A 14847-nucleotide genomic window follows, 5' to 3' on the forward strand; every position below is an offset into this window, starting at 1 on the left:
TCCTACCCTTTTCTTACAAGGTTTGAATAGGTGAAGCCAGCTCTTGCTTAGGAGTGATAAATCCTGACCTGCTCAGTTGAGCCTGAGCTGGTGCTGTTCATAGCAGTGCTTGTACAGAACAACCTGTTCTTCAGGAGATTCATTCAAATTTCTGTGCTCTCATTCTTTCAGTTCAGTGCTATCCAACAAGTTTAGGTCTCTCTCTTTAACATTAATTTTGGTATTGCAATAATTTCAAATGGAAGCTGAAAAAAGACCCCAACGTTTTTTGTAGACTAGAATGTCTTCCATGAATCTAAATTAAAAGCACTTAAGCAAATGAATTCTCTAATTTCTGTAGCATTAATTCAAAGAAATCACAACACAGAGATAAGTATTCAGCAGACATTTTATTATATAAAATAATTACCTTTTAAATAGTATCCAAATTAACATTTTAATATCCCTCTGGGCTTACACATTTTAGAAGCATAATATAACTCAGTACTTAATACGGAAGAACCCTATTTCCATTTCTACTAGATTAGTCTCCTGTATAAATTTAAATCATTTTCAGTACAAGCAGCAGTAATTCTTCTTTTCCAAGTAAGACACTAGAAGCAAAAACTGAACATATTCATCAGAGGCCATTTACAAGTTGAAAAGCTTAATTTCTTTGTATTTCTTGGTAAGGTATTTCTGGAAAATAGTCTCTTATGTTTCATGACTTTTGCATATTAAAAGCCATGGATAACAAAAATTATATATAAAATTCATTTTTATCTGTTAAATTTTTAATATCTGACTTATTATATTAATCATGGATATGTTTGGGGTTTTTTTAATACTTTCACATGACTTTTTCAACAATGCATCTTCTGGTAGTAAGAAAAGATTTCCTCTTTTGTGTTTTTCTCACACTCAGGCCAGAAGCAAATTTATCACCCTGCCATACTAATAAAACCAGCTAATTTAGCAAGAACTTTAAACTAGAATCAAGATGGCAAATGGGAAAAAAAAAATTGTGTTTGTAAATTACACATCAAGCAGGACACAAAACAGTGAAAGAAGTAAAGGAGAGATATCATACATGTACTGTAAGCTCATAAGCCAGCTGTCTCAGCTGCCTGTTGACTGACAGAATACATCTGGAGAACAAGGCGTGCTGGGGCTCTCAGTGAAGCAAACAACTGGAATGGTAATTGGGAAGAATATAGAGGTACTCAGAAAGGATAGTCAAACAAACAGGGGCATTGCCATACATTATGTGGTCAGACCCTTCTGAGATGCAAAACAACTTACTGGTTACTGGTAATGGTAAAGTATCAAGCTTCAAAATTCTTGGCTCCAAAGTGGACATCATCTACTTAGTAAAGTAAAACTACTACAGAAAAGCTGTGTTGATTTCAAAGTCACAAGTTGCATACTGAGGAGGTTTATAAGAATCTTATTTCTATCACTTGTCAGTGCAGGCAGATACAGCCCTACAAATATAATTGTTTTTAGTTAGAAGAGAAAGAAAAATCCAAACCAATAAACCAAACCAAAGCCCTTAATTTTTATAAGAGATGGACATGATGTTAACTGTAGATGCCTTCAAATGTTGTGATAACTTATGGTAAATAAATAAGTACAAATCTCTGAGGATTTTAAGGCAATTTAACTGCTAGTTAGAAGACCTTAGCTACTTAGTTCCCTCACCTAATATATTTTCATGATCTTTTTGTTCAGAATTTTGAAGAGCAACCTTTGGCATTTGTAGGCCATGATAACTGTTTTGTTGTTGTTGTTGTTGTTGTTTGGTTTTTGGGTGTTTTTTTGGTTTTTGGTACTCATGATAATTATGGTTGGTGCATTCAGGATGCTGTAGGTCTTTGTGATGAAGTGATGAGAAACCAAAACATCTGCCTTTCATTAAACCAAGTCCTGACTTAATCTGAAATGGCTGCAGGTTGTACCAGAGGAGGTTTAGATTAGACATAAGGAAAAACTTCTTTTCTCAGAGAGTGGTCAGGCACCGGAATGTCTGCCCAGGGAGGTGGTGGAGTCACTGTCCCTGGCATTGTTCAAGAGGTGTTTAGATGAGAAGCCATGAGATATGGTTTAGTGACTTGTGGTAGCAATGGTAATGGGAGGACGATTGGACTGGATGATCCTGTAGGTCCTTTCCAACTTTGTGCTTCTCTGATTCTGGGATAATCTCTGAAAACATTCCAATAAGGTAACAGCATTGATAGTTAATTCAGAGAAGAGGAGGAGAAATGCAATGTTATAGGAAGGGAAAACATAGGTGAATCAGAAATGAATGCTGCAGACTCACAACACAGGAGACTACACCTGACTGAGGGGTAAGGGAATGTAAAACAGTAATGAAGCTTAAAAGACTCTGGGTTTAGATTACAACAGTCAGTGCTCCTATACTCCTTAAAACTAATTAGTCTGTGCTTTTCCTCATCTGTCCATTTCTCCTGTACACATTAATGATGTAATTTTCCTGGCCTGATAGGAAGCAATTTTGTTAAAGTGCTCCTTGAGAATAAGTGAAATGCATATAGTTGGGTGTGTACTTATCTCTCGTTGTGAGGGCAGTTGCTTCTTGAAAGAAAGGAAAGGAACTCTAAGTTGCCATCATCTGATCCTTCCACTTTGTGATGAAGTACTATGGAAATCTCTGAGATCAATCTGAAAGCTATCTAGAATTGAAGTTAGATAATACAGTTTTAATACAGAAAAAGAGGTAAAATTGTTGTGGTTCCCATTCTCCCCTTTGTAAACTCTCATTTGTCTAATTAATCCTAAAGCTTCAAGGGTGTAATTTTTGTTAATCACTGCAGCAGTTACTTCACCACTTGGAAAGCTGAGATGAATCCCAGCTCATATGTTATTTGTTAAAATTGACACATGCTGTGATAACTATCGAAAGGCAGCCATGTGACCATCGCATTCCAGGACAAGCTTGGTGACAGTTAGAAAAGCATCTCCTGTCTGTTCAGTGTGACAGGCACAGCTACAGTCTGGGGACTTGGATTATCTCAGTGGAAGGCAGATCAGATCACTGTACCGCTTTTGTACTACCAGCTATAGAAACTGTTGAAAGCTAAACTTGTTATCCCCGTAGGCCATCTAATCTCATAACTTCCTCTGATCAACCCCACTTTTTGACTGCTCTAAAATGTTACACAACTTGCTAGTCTTGAATTCTTTTTCAGCCTTGAGTGACTAGGAGTAGTTACCTACTGTGTGGGTTTGTGCATTGGTTTGAGAACTGACAGCTGCAGTAAGAAGAAAATGAGCTATCAGTACTTTTTTCCCTGTGTTTCTTGTGGCTGTGTATGAAAGCTCTTGGATGAAAACCTTCATGGAGAAAAACATTTTGTCACTTTATGGATACATGATACCACCACTTATTTTAAGATGTTCTTATAATCTTAAAATGGTTCTGGGAATTTAGTAGATATTAAAAAAATAACAAGTGCTTATTGGATGATAATATGTCTACTTCCTTCTTTTCATGAGGCAGTATGATTTTAAAATACAAGGAGTAGGTAGGTGTTATTTGTATGTATATATCTACAGATTTTTAAAAAAATAGTTCTACCTATAGACCTGTCTCATCCCTATCTCATTAAGTCTAATTAATATTATTTTCCAGTTTATCTCTTTGGAATGTATTCTCAGTATATAACCAATCAGAACCAGACTATTGATCACTGACAGAAGAAATCCCATTTCATTTGAATACTTCAGGTTAACCAAGTATAAAAACATTGCTCTTTCTATTCCCTTTGGGAAATACATTATAAAAGACTTTCCAAATGCAGAGCTCACAGTGATTAGTTTTATCAGAGAAGTAATAAAAAGAGTCTTACAGATCTAGTACACTGAAACTATGCTGCTCTGGGGTGACTACTGGAGCTGGCTTTGGGTATCAGCATAGTGAGTCCTCTGTCCTAGATTTTACATAGGCTAAGCATGGATTTGTCTCCCATATTTATCTCTCATTGATAAGTAATGAATTTGACCCATGCTGTTAAGCACAGCTTATTCTTATCTAGGTAAACACTGTGAACTGGTGTATGAACTTAAAGGAAATTAATGCTGTAAAGAAATGCAGAGTCAGTGGATGACATATGGCATGAGTTATTGTTTAAACTGAAGTAGAATGGTACCAGAAATCATTCAGTAATGGAAGTATGCTAGGTGCTTATACACTTGTAACTGTAAAGAAGAGAGTTTAGGAAGGATATACCCCACTGTATATATACACACACACATATATATAACCCTGTGTAGTTTTGAAACTCTAAATGGAAATGAAAACAAGTTAAAAAAAAATTTCTCCTCTTCCCCTCTCCTAAAAAATATTTTGTTGACAATTGCCTATTTCGTTTTTTTCAAGGCAAAGAGATTTATTTTAACTGTAAAATAAACATACAAGAGGAGTTGTAAGCCACATTTGTTCTGCTGCTCCATTCTCTGCACTTGGAGAGAAGCAGATGCTTTGAGTGTTTTTTGTAGGAGAAAAGGTAACTTATGTTGAGTATCTGGGATTCTGTAGGGATTCCAGAATGAATATTTCAAAAGATACTTTTTTGGGGGGGAGGGTTTAAAGTAACAGATTTTGTAATTCTCAGCCTCATCTAGCTGGTCAGTAAGACAGCAAGTGAAGCACTATGGAATTTCTCAAGACTTTCTCATTTCTGTTAGAAGAAGAGAATGATATTTTTTTATAATTTGGCAGATCACACAAGTTACGTTAAAGCAAAGCAATCTCATTTATAAGCTAACCATGGTGTGATATGTGTGTGTTCTGTTTTTGACCCATAACTTTTGTGATAGCATACCTGAAGACAGCTCTTCTCCTTAGCAGGCTGGGAACTGGGCTAACAAGCTATGCTCACAAACAGGCATTCATGTCATACAGTGGATCACTTTTACAAAAATCGGTCTTTTATTGTTGCCTTTCTGGAACCTATTCCAGGTACATAAAATATCACAGGCCTTGAAAGCATCCACAGAGCTACAATGTACTTGAAAACATCTTTTTGCATTTACAACAGAATACATTCCATATCACTGATGATTCCTGTATATTAATACCAGTGTTGGGATCAACAAGCATGATAAACATAAATTATTGTCTTCTACATTGTTGAAAGCAGTGGAAATCTGCACAGCACTTTATCTTCGAATTTCAGTTGCTTTTCTTTCCTACCCCCTGTGTCAAACCCGTATTGCTGAAATAATTTGGCTTTCTCAGGCAGAAAACGATTCTGATTTGTACATAGCAGCACTTTTCTCCATAACAAACAAGACATGACTAATTTGGGTAGAAATGTATTTAGTGTAATGTGTTGAGCTCATTGAGTATTTTTAGTACATTCCCATCAAAAGAAGATGAAGTACATTTTGCAAACCTATCTATTTCTTCAGAAGCCAACTTTTCATTTTTCTTCTTCCAGTTCTGGCCTGGTTTGTTTTGTTTTTTTTTTTTTTGGCTGCTTTGATGCATATCATGAGTCAGGATTCCTTTTCCCTGGAGAAATCAGAACTTCTCCTGTTAAAAGGAAAAAAAAAAAAAAAAAAAAAAAAAAGTGAACAAATTAGATGGGAAATGTCCTGATGCTACCAAAAATCCAGATGTTACAGAAATAAATGGAAACAGTTCTTAAGAGGCAATTAGATTAGATGTCTAATGAGATAATTGTCAGAGGTCTGGCATAAAGGAGGAATCTAGGAAAAGGCAGAGGATTTTGGTGGATTTCCAATCCTTTGTACTCATGTCTTCGTGTCTTTTTTGGGTTGGTGTGAGATCTGAGTAAGTTCCCAGTCCTTTCTACTTAATTTGGTTTCAGTGGCTGATGCAATGATAGAAAATTCAGCATTTTTCACCTGGCCCAGGCTTCCAACCCTTGGTTGCAACACAAGCCCATTGAGTGTCCGTGTTCACGGAGACCTTGCTGCAAGAGAGAAAGGAGCCAGAGCAATGAATCCCCACCTTCATCAAATCTTCTACAGACAAATTGTTACTGCAAAAATTTGCACAGAATATTCATCTCATCTGCAATGTCTTTGTGTCTTGCCCTCACTATAACGTTGCTATTGCTCACAGTTAGGGCCAGTTTCTGCCTCTTTTCTCATGTTTTGTAAGGGGAAGAGCCAATCGCTCTACAGTAACAAGGCTGAAACTGTCTAACAGAACTATCTGTGAGAATACAAAATTTTCACAGCATCTTAACACAGTTCTGCCTGGCTAAAGTGTACAGCACTATACTTTTTTTGTCATGTTGTAACCTACCTATTTTAATTGTTCTATTTACACCAGAAAAAGCACTGGGGGCAGGCATTTTTACAGACAAACCTGTGTTTCCTTTCATTGCAAGTATCTTATTACATGAAAGCACGCCATAGCAAAGGATCCAAACTATAGGGAGGAAGGAACTTCTGAGGACTAACAGAGTAATTATTTCTAATCTCAGTGCTAAATGTGTAGGAAAGCAAGAAAATTTTAAATGTTATATTGAGCTAATTAGAGGTGTTTTTTAAGATGTAAAATCAAATTGTATACTCAATGATATTTCTTAAGCTGAATTATATTAGCTTTCTCTTTTCTATATTGCATTCATCAGATGAATATATTTTAAGAAAATAGAGGGATAAAAAACAATTATTTCCTTATAGGAGCTAAACTGAGGCTTTGTAATTTCAAACCATTTTGGTGTCAATTACAGTCACTGTTTGTGGACTGGAGTATCCGGGCTCCCTGCATGTTGCTAACAAAATATCCAAGATTTCAAGTTCGCTATATTTGTTTAGTTCCCATATTTCCTTTTTTTTTGGTTTGTTTTTTGTTTTTTGTTTTTGTTTTTGTTTTTGTTTTTTTTTTTTTTTTTTTTTTTTTCCTTTGCTCATTCCCTATTTGGATAAAAAATTTGGGTAATTTGTATCATATTCCTGGACTGAATGTACACCTTCTACATATAAGGGTAGTCCTTACAGCAAAACCATGTAACATTATTTTAATAGATCACAAAAACACAGGAAGCTGCACCAACATTCCCTAATGACAATCCTCAATAATTAAATATACCAAAAATAAATAAATAAATAAATAAAATTTTAAAAAAAAATCTTTAAAATTTTAGGTTAGTGGCTCTTACTTATTTTGGAAACACATATCATTAAGTGTTTCTGTAAAGCAGTTGAAGTGTTTTGTCATTGTGCTGTTTAAGTGGTAGGATTACCAAAATATCAGTGTTGTTTGTACTTACTGGATGAAGCTGTTTTGTTTTTATAGCAGTCATTGTGAAGTAGATGTTCTCTTAATTAGCCTGAGTTTGTCTTTTCCTTACAGTCATCTGTGGAATACCAGATTCACTGAGTGAATCTCTGCCATTCTATTAGAGACCTGCAGAAACCCTGGTTAGATCAGCCAAAGGTGCAAAGTTCTCTGAAATCTGGGTGAAGGTATCCAGTTGAGTTCTGTTATATTTTTTTCAGTGCTTTAAATAATAGATCCTCTAGAAGAGCAGAATGAGGATAATACAGTGGCCTTCTCTTTCCTTGCAGAAAGTAAAAATAAGAATACATTGAACATAATTTTCTGGAATTAGCAAGACCACAAAACTGTTGAACTAATGGAATATTGTTGTTTTTGATTGAGTGGATACAAATCTAAAAGCCAAATATTTATTCAGTCCAGTATGTCAGTTTATGAAAGTGCATCTATCTCTCACTTCCAAAAACAAACAATGATCTTCACCAGTGATATTAACAGAAAAATTAACCTTGGAATCATAAACACATTTCATTAAGTAAAAGCTGTTCTACCCCATTAGAAATACTGTGGCATGAAAAAGGGTCTGCCAAGGCAGCCAAAAGGGTTGCCAAAGAGTGAGAGTGGGGAATGAGAGGCTTGTTTGGCAGAATGATTAGAAAGCATGTGTGGGAATGCTATTGACTTGCTTTAAAGTCATGCCAAACCCACACTTTAGTGGCAATAACTACTTAAGGGGCTAAAATCAGTGGAGATGGATATAAATATGTATTTTTTGTGAAATGCAAAGATTGCTCCTTTATTGCAGTGTTTCTTATGCTATTTCTATTTTTTAATTTGCTTGAGTCTTCCTCAGTTTTTAAGAAAAAACAGCCCTCTCCCTTCCTACTGCCTTAATTTTTGAAGTAAGGACTGAGTGTCCTATATTCCAGGACACAAATGATTTTGCACAGGACTGCTCCCAGTGTATTTGTTTTTCTCCCTTCTCTCTCCCTGAGCAACATGATTTTAAAAGACAAGAACTGGTTCTTTAGCAAACTGTGAAAAGGATTTGATGACACAGTGGTTTTGCATATATTCTGAGAATGCTTTACTTGGAGCATTTTCTCCTGAAGGATGCAAGAAATAATGTGGATGTCTAAGTTGGTAGCTAGAGGAAACCATATGGCACTGATTCAAAACACTCCCCAGTTACATACCTACAGCATCTCAGTAATCCCAAAACTTACCTCAATGATGTTCTCCCAGAGATGCTGCACTGACCCCAGTGTTTGGTGCAGGGGCTGCCAGGAAACCCATGGTCCTACCATAAAGGGGGGGCAGGGAGTGAATGGGCTCTGTCAGCAGTATTTGCATGAACAATCTGATAACAGTTTATCTTCTCTGTGTCTCACTGTAGATTTATTTCACCATTTGACATATCTTTCTGCAGGTGGTGCTAGCTAGTAAAATGTCTGAACAGAGAGCTCAAAACGATGTTTGACTTCTCATGAAACTGAAGGGCATAAAGAGATACTGTAAATTTTTACTACTCTACAGTTTTTATATTTACACAGTAAGACTGGCTAACCAGTGGAGTTACCTGATTAATGTCATTACTACGCTACAACTTTAAACCTACATGCAAGAACATTCTGGGAGATGGGAAGAAATGTTAGGATAAGTCTTCTATACAGGTTTCCCTCAAAAAAGCAGGCCCAAGTGACCAAAGGGAGTGCAGGTTTCATGACATACAGACACTGCAACAAAACCTTGAGTTGCATATGAAAGGGGAGGAAAAATACTACAGAGAGTGCTATAATGCATTGATATTGTGTAGATCTCCTGCAGATTACAGTGCTTCAAAACTGGCAAGTGCTTTGCAGCATGTTAGCCATAAGTTGGGAGGAATAGCCATTGAGAAATACAGTTATATTTAAGGACCTCTGAGTAACAGTTACTGATTTCACACTGGCTAATTTACTCAGTAGAAAGAAACAGCAATGTAGGTGGTCAGGGATGGCTGGAAACACCAGCCAAACTCTCCACAAAATTGTTCTCTCCAATTTTGTGAAAGGGGCATTGCAGGAGAACTTTTCAGTTCAAGTCTACTCATCCAAAGCCATTACTGAAGCTGGTATTTTGCAGATTTTTGAGGAAAGAATGACATAGTGCATCTAAGCAGGATGGAACTAGGAGGATGCAAGGAACTCTAGACATGGTATTGCTAACACCGTGAGCTGTGTAATGGTTATATTTTTATCCTCCTTTGCTATGTTTTGGCTTTTTGTTTGGTTGTTTTTCTGTGGGGGTTGGGTTGGGCCATAGCTGACTGTTTTCATGCTAACATGTTTATGTTCAGTAAAATGTGTCTGCAGTACTGAGAGCTAAGCTCAGGATGGACCTCTGGCACAGGTGTGCCTAAAACTCCTTTTAGGGAACTGGATCACTCGGTGGATGCTCTAGAGGATCTTTTCATACCACCGTAATGCTGTACACAGGAGGCATATCAAGCAAAGTAGATCTGGCTGGCAACCCCCTGTGCTGACATCTAGATACTTCTGGCAGTAATTGGAGATTTCAGGCTGAGTTGAGGACTGTGGCTGATCCTGTTCCACCATGGGAAGGGTTTTGCTACCAATTTCAGGACAAGTAGAATGTAGAATCACATACTTGGATGGGCTGCAGTGCTAGAACAACGTGAGAATTCAAATGTAAATGTTCTTGGTTCTAACGCAAGGTTTTAAACCACTTCAAGCAGAAGTGATGGCGTAAAACAGTTTGTAAAAGTAAAATCTAGAGGTCCTGATGTCATGATGACAACAGGAAGAAAAGTAATCACAAGAAAAAGTGTTCTCAGACAGTAAATTAACTATTGTACTGGAACAAGGACTAGCAAAAGGACTTTATTCCCAGGCAATCCAGTAGATTAAAGCTTAGAGGAGATATATATATATATTAAATAAACGGTATTTCTCAGCAATACAACTTCTCTGATTCAGCTTCATCTTAAATGTTTTATTTTAATATTAACAAAGTGGAAAGCAATTAATTATACGGAACTTTTCACCGTGGTCTTTATTACAGCAAAAACTTCAAGGCCAAGAACCAAAGGAAAGGGTTGGTTTGAGCAAATTTGCTCTTTCCTTACTAGCAGCCCAAAAAACTTGCCCTAACATTTATCCTCCCTTTTCTGCTATCGAGCACTTCAGCTCTTTTCCCCTGCACCCAAATTCTTTATGCCACTGTCTCATTACTCCAGGTTCACTAGGATTGGTGGACTGTGCAGGAAAGAGCCATGTCACCCTCCAGTTTCTTGGTGACTGGAATCACAGAGCTCAAGAAGCCTGCTTCTTCCCATTGCTCTTCTTTCAAATCTGAGGGGAAAAGCTAATGTGATAAAACAATAAATGATCATAGCAAAAGACAAGTGACCTTACAGAACAAATTCTGGCTTTTCTGCAAGCTTCAGAGCCTCATGCATCCCTGCAGCCGATAGTTTCCGATTGATATTCCTATATCTGCATTGCAGGAGGTTGCGGTAAGTTGTCCTCAGGTCCCGATTGAAGAAGGCATATATAAAAGGGTTAATGAGGGAGTTTGCATAACCCAACCATAGAAATGTTCTCTCAACCCACAGTGGGATACAGCTGCATGCTGTACCACAGATGAAGGGCCTGGCAGTTGAGAGGAGGAAAAACGGCAGCCAGCACACAGTGAAAGCCCCAACAATAATCCCAAGAGTAGTGGCAGCTTTCTGCTCTCTCTTAAAAATTGAAATGTTTTTCTTGTCATTCTTCAGGAGTCGTGAAAAATTAGTACATTCTTCAGATTCCTTGTGCAGTTTTACCACTCCATTCATAGAAATCCCTTCCATTTCTTCTGGACGGGGAAAACCAGCGAACTTGTGTTTAGCAGCGCTCCTCTTGGCAGCCTTGTAAATCTGATAGTACATGAAAAGCATCACTGACATTGGGATATAAAATGCGACTGCTGTGGAGTAAATCGTGTACCCGAAGTCTTGGCTGATCAAACAGACCTTTTCATCATTCACATTTTGTGCCCAACCAAAGAGTGGGGGTATGGTGATAGAGGCAGATAAGAGCCACACGCACAGGATCATTTTGGCCATACACTTCCCATTCTGCCTCACAGGATATGTGAGTGGTCTTGTTATTCCCAGGTACCTAAAATGACAACACACAGAGTTATTATGCAGTGCAGTGATTAAGTGCTAAAAGTTATTTCACATAGTCTGCCATTAAATTAAACACCTTTTGCTAAGGTTTTTATTTTACTTTTTTCAATGCATATATTTCAGATTTGTGAGTTCATATGTGTCTTTCACTGTAAGATTTATAGTGCTGGTGCTCTGCATAAAAGCTCTTCTTTTGTAAAGGGAAATCTCTAGCCATAAGGGACTGGGATTTTAATGCGTCTGTAAAGTCTTCACATAGATAATCCTTTTGTTGTTGTTATTAAGGAAATTCTGAAACCCAAGTTTATTTGGCTAATTTATGAAATAAATTATGTACAGGATACTGCTCAGTACACAAAGAATATTTTTTTTAAGTGAATACTTAAGTTAAAAGAACCGTGTTTTCGTCTTAACCTTCATTCACCTTTGTGTTGGTAAGTTATGAAGATCTCTACCTCTAAACTGATCTTACCTTCATGTTTCAGACAAGAATTACAAACTGTAAACTTATGCCAAGAACAGATAATTTCAATACTACAATAATTCTTTTTATCGTCATTTAATTAGAAATGCTGTTTATTTATCATTCTACCTTCTACTGAACAGAATAACAATCTGCCACAGTGCTGATTCAGGAAGACCTGTGGAAAAAAACATCATTTTACTAGAAGCTGGGTTTAGAATGGTAAATAATTGCAAACAGATAAGAAACATGTTTACAGTGTGTCAAGTTTCCATAGAAAAATGTGAAGTCTGCTGACAACTACATTTCCTAGGCCATGAGAGCTTAAGCCACATATTTTTTTCTAGTAAAACATCTCTTATTACTGCCTTCTGTAGCTGGACAGCAGTATCCTAAGCCTATTTACTCTCAACTACAGAAGATATATTTACGTTCTTTCTAATGATGGAATCTTTCTCTTATGTGGAATTGGATGCTTGATTTTTTTTTTTTTTTTCCTTTCCTCCTTCCCCCCCCCTAACATTTATACTTTGAAATTTGTTTTCTGCTCTGCTGGAACTTACCAATGAATTCCCATAGACTTCTCTCATTGTTCTTTTTCCTCTTCCCCCATTGAAAAAGGAAACAAAAAAATTGAAGAAAATCTATGAAATTCACTTTTCTTTTGGAAGGGTACAAACAAGAAACGTAACAATGAGAGTACAGACGTTTTTCAGAGCACTTTTTTCTCTCTACTCACCTAGCAAATCAAAATATGAGTATGTCCATAGATCTGCAGAATGCTGCATTGTTGATTTTACTGCAATGCAGTAAATTATGGCCAGTGCTGCTGCTTTATAGAGGGTCCCAAGTATGTTACAGTTTAAGAAGCAAAAGGATGCATAATTTCATGATCTGTTTTGATGAGTAATAACATTCACTCTTGACGTCACTGTTCTTTGTTACTGACATGGCAAGTTTTATACAAAGCAGAGAGCTAACTTATTGTGTCCTATTCTTGACAGCATGCACAAGCAAATTCCAGCAGCCCAGTACTGTGCCAGTGAAGCTGCGCCCAGTGGTGCTGTGAGATAGGAGTATTAAAAACGGCTGGAAATAAAGCAGTAGGCTTTATGAACATTGATCGTGGTGTTAAAAAAGACTGTTTCTTGTTCATGTCTCCATCAGCATTAGAACACAGCCATCACCCCAGTGCCAGTGGTCTTGGATGTGCGGTAGGTGCCATGGAGAGTTCTACTTTTTCCAATCATTGCCAAAACTTGCACTGCTAAGGAAGGAGACTTGTCTTAGGTAGTCCAAAATGGAGAACAGAGTTAATTGGGTGAAGTTCTGGAGTTCACCTATCTAAGGGCTAGACCCTAATAAGTAATGTTACTGCAGCACCTTCAGGAGCTCTTCTGGGACAGCACTGATACACCCTTCACATTTGTCTGAGCATGCCATGTATGAGATACACAAGAGTTAACTGCACCCTTTGAGCAGAAAGCTTATGTGTCACTTACAGTGCAGTGATAAAAAAAAATCTTTAACAGTTGACCCGCCTTCCTGAGGTATCTATTTTTCTAGCTAATACATGATTGGCCATTAAAAATAACATGATTACGAGTTGAATTTTATTATGTATCCATAATAGTTAAAGTAGATTTCTGTAAAAATCAGATTGGTAGGCTGCGCACACTAAATGCCTACTGATGCCTTCTGATGCATCAGAATATAACAAAAAGAATTCATGAAAGCAGAAGTATGCTGAAAAGAATTAAAATGCATTAGTTTTGCCCTGGCACCATTTTTCTTTTTTTCTTTCTTTCTTTCTTTATTTATTTTTTTGAGGTGATGTGAGCTTCAAAAATGCTATTTGAATTTAAAATACATTAATTAACATAAAAATACCAGCATCCTTTCTATCTTATCCATTTTGCTAAATGTAGTATGATAGGAAAAAAAAAAAAACTTCAGCAGGCATAAGTGAAAGAACTTTAGTTTTTCATCTCTATATGAAATCCATTACCCTTGAAAACTTACTTGCAACTCCAAAATAACGTAAATCACTTCTGCTATCTAATACACAAGAGGGTGCCCAAGACTTAACACATTCCTGAGCTTCAAAAGTATTGTCTAATGCATTGCAAAAATACACATTTTATGCTTAATCTTTAATTACTACCTTCCAAAGATCACTACAGGCAAATCAGCTGAACTTACAGAATCATTCCATAAATATCCAACACCTTGGGGCATTACTGCTGGGAAAGAATAAAGTCAAGTTCCCTAAGAAGCCCACTTCATATATCTCAGCCTTCCACACAAGAAAGAAGTGTCTTGGACTACCTTTTGCTAGTGTCTAGTGGATATAGTGACAGAAAGGCTATGGGAACTTTTCTTGTACTATATCACTGACATCTGGAAGACAGTCCCATGCTCAAATAGCTTAAAGAGTAGACCACAGAGATCCAATGAAGGGGAATAGGGAGGGGCAAAGTAAATTTCTTTTTAAATGAATGAACACATCCCCAGTTCTGGACTAATTTCTTTTGATTTCTTCAATCTCTCCTCTTTCCTGTAGGAGGATCAGAAACTCCCTCCTGTGGTGTGAGTGCCCAGCCCAGGGAATGACCATCACTTGCCATCCCCTCTTTGTGGTTCAGCTTAAGTGTAGATGCAGAGCTCTCTCCTCCTTGGAGAGCTGTCATCAGCTGTTGTAAACAACCACAATTTTTCTGCTGACTACCAACAGTGGAAATGGTAAATGAGTAAGTCCGTTTCTTCCTGAGAGCACTCAGTTTGTGGGGGTTTTGGGATTTTTGTTGTTGTTATTGTTGCTTTTTCTTTCTGACTTTTTTAGTGTCAATGCATTACAACAATGCATTACAACAGTTTTCATCCCACAGGGCTTACGCAGACTCTGTTGTCATTTGAGCTGCAGATCACACAGCTGTTTCTTATTAGTGTGCT

The 14847-nt window shown here is 37.2% G+C and overlaps 1 protein-coding gene across 2 annotated transcripts in view; it reads right to left on the reverse strand.

The window, feature by feature from the left end:
- Positions 1 to 5456: 5456 nt before the first annotated feature.
- HTR7 (5-hydroxytryptamine receptor 7) overlaps positions 5457 to 14847 on the reverse strand; it is a 29395-nt gene continuing 20004 nt past the window's right edge. Inside the window, exons 2-3 of one of the 2 annotated variants that reach the window (XM_072340204.1) lie at positions 10675 to 11421; positions 5457 to 5536 (exon numbers count right to left, since the gene is read on the reverse strand). In XM_072340204.1, coding sequence (XP_072196305.1) covers positions 5500 to 5536; positions 10675 to 11421 — 784 coding nt within the window. In that variant the 3' untranslated portion in view covers positions 5457 to 5499. Of the gene's footprint in view, positions 5537 to 10225; positions 11422 to 14847 lie in introns of those variants that run through there. The other variant, XM_072340205.1, reaches the window with a different exon arrangement.

Source organism: Excalfactoria chinensis, chromosome 6 (assembly GCF_039878825.1).
Source record: "Excalfactoria chinensis isolate bCotChi1 chromosome 6, bCotChi1.hap2, whole genome shotgun sequence".
In the NCBI taxonomy this organism is placed as follows: Eukaryota; Metazoa; Chordata; class Aves; order Galliformes; family Phasianidae; genus Excalfactoria; species Excalfactoria chinensis.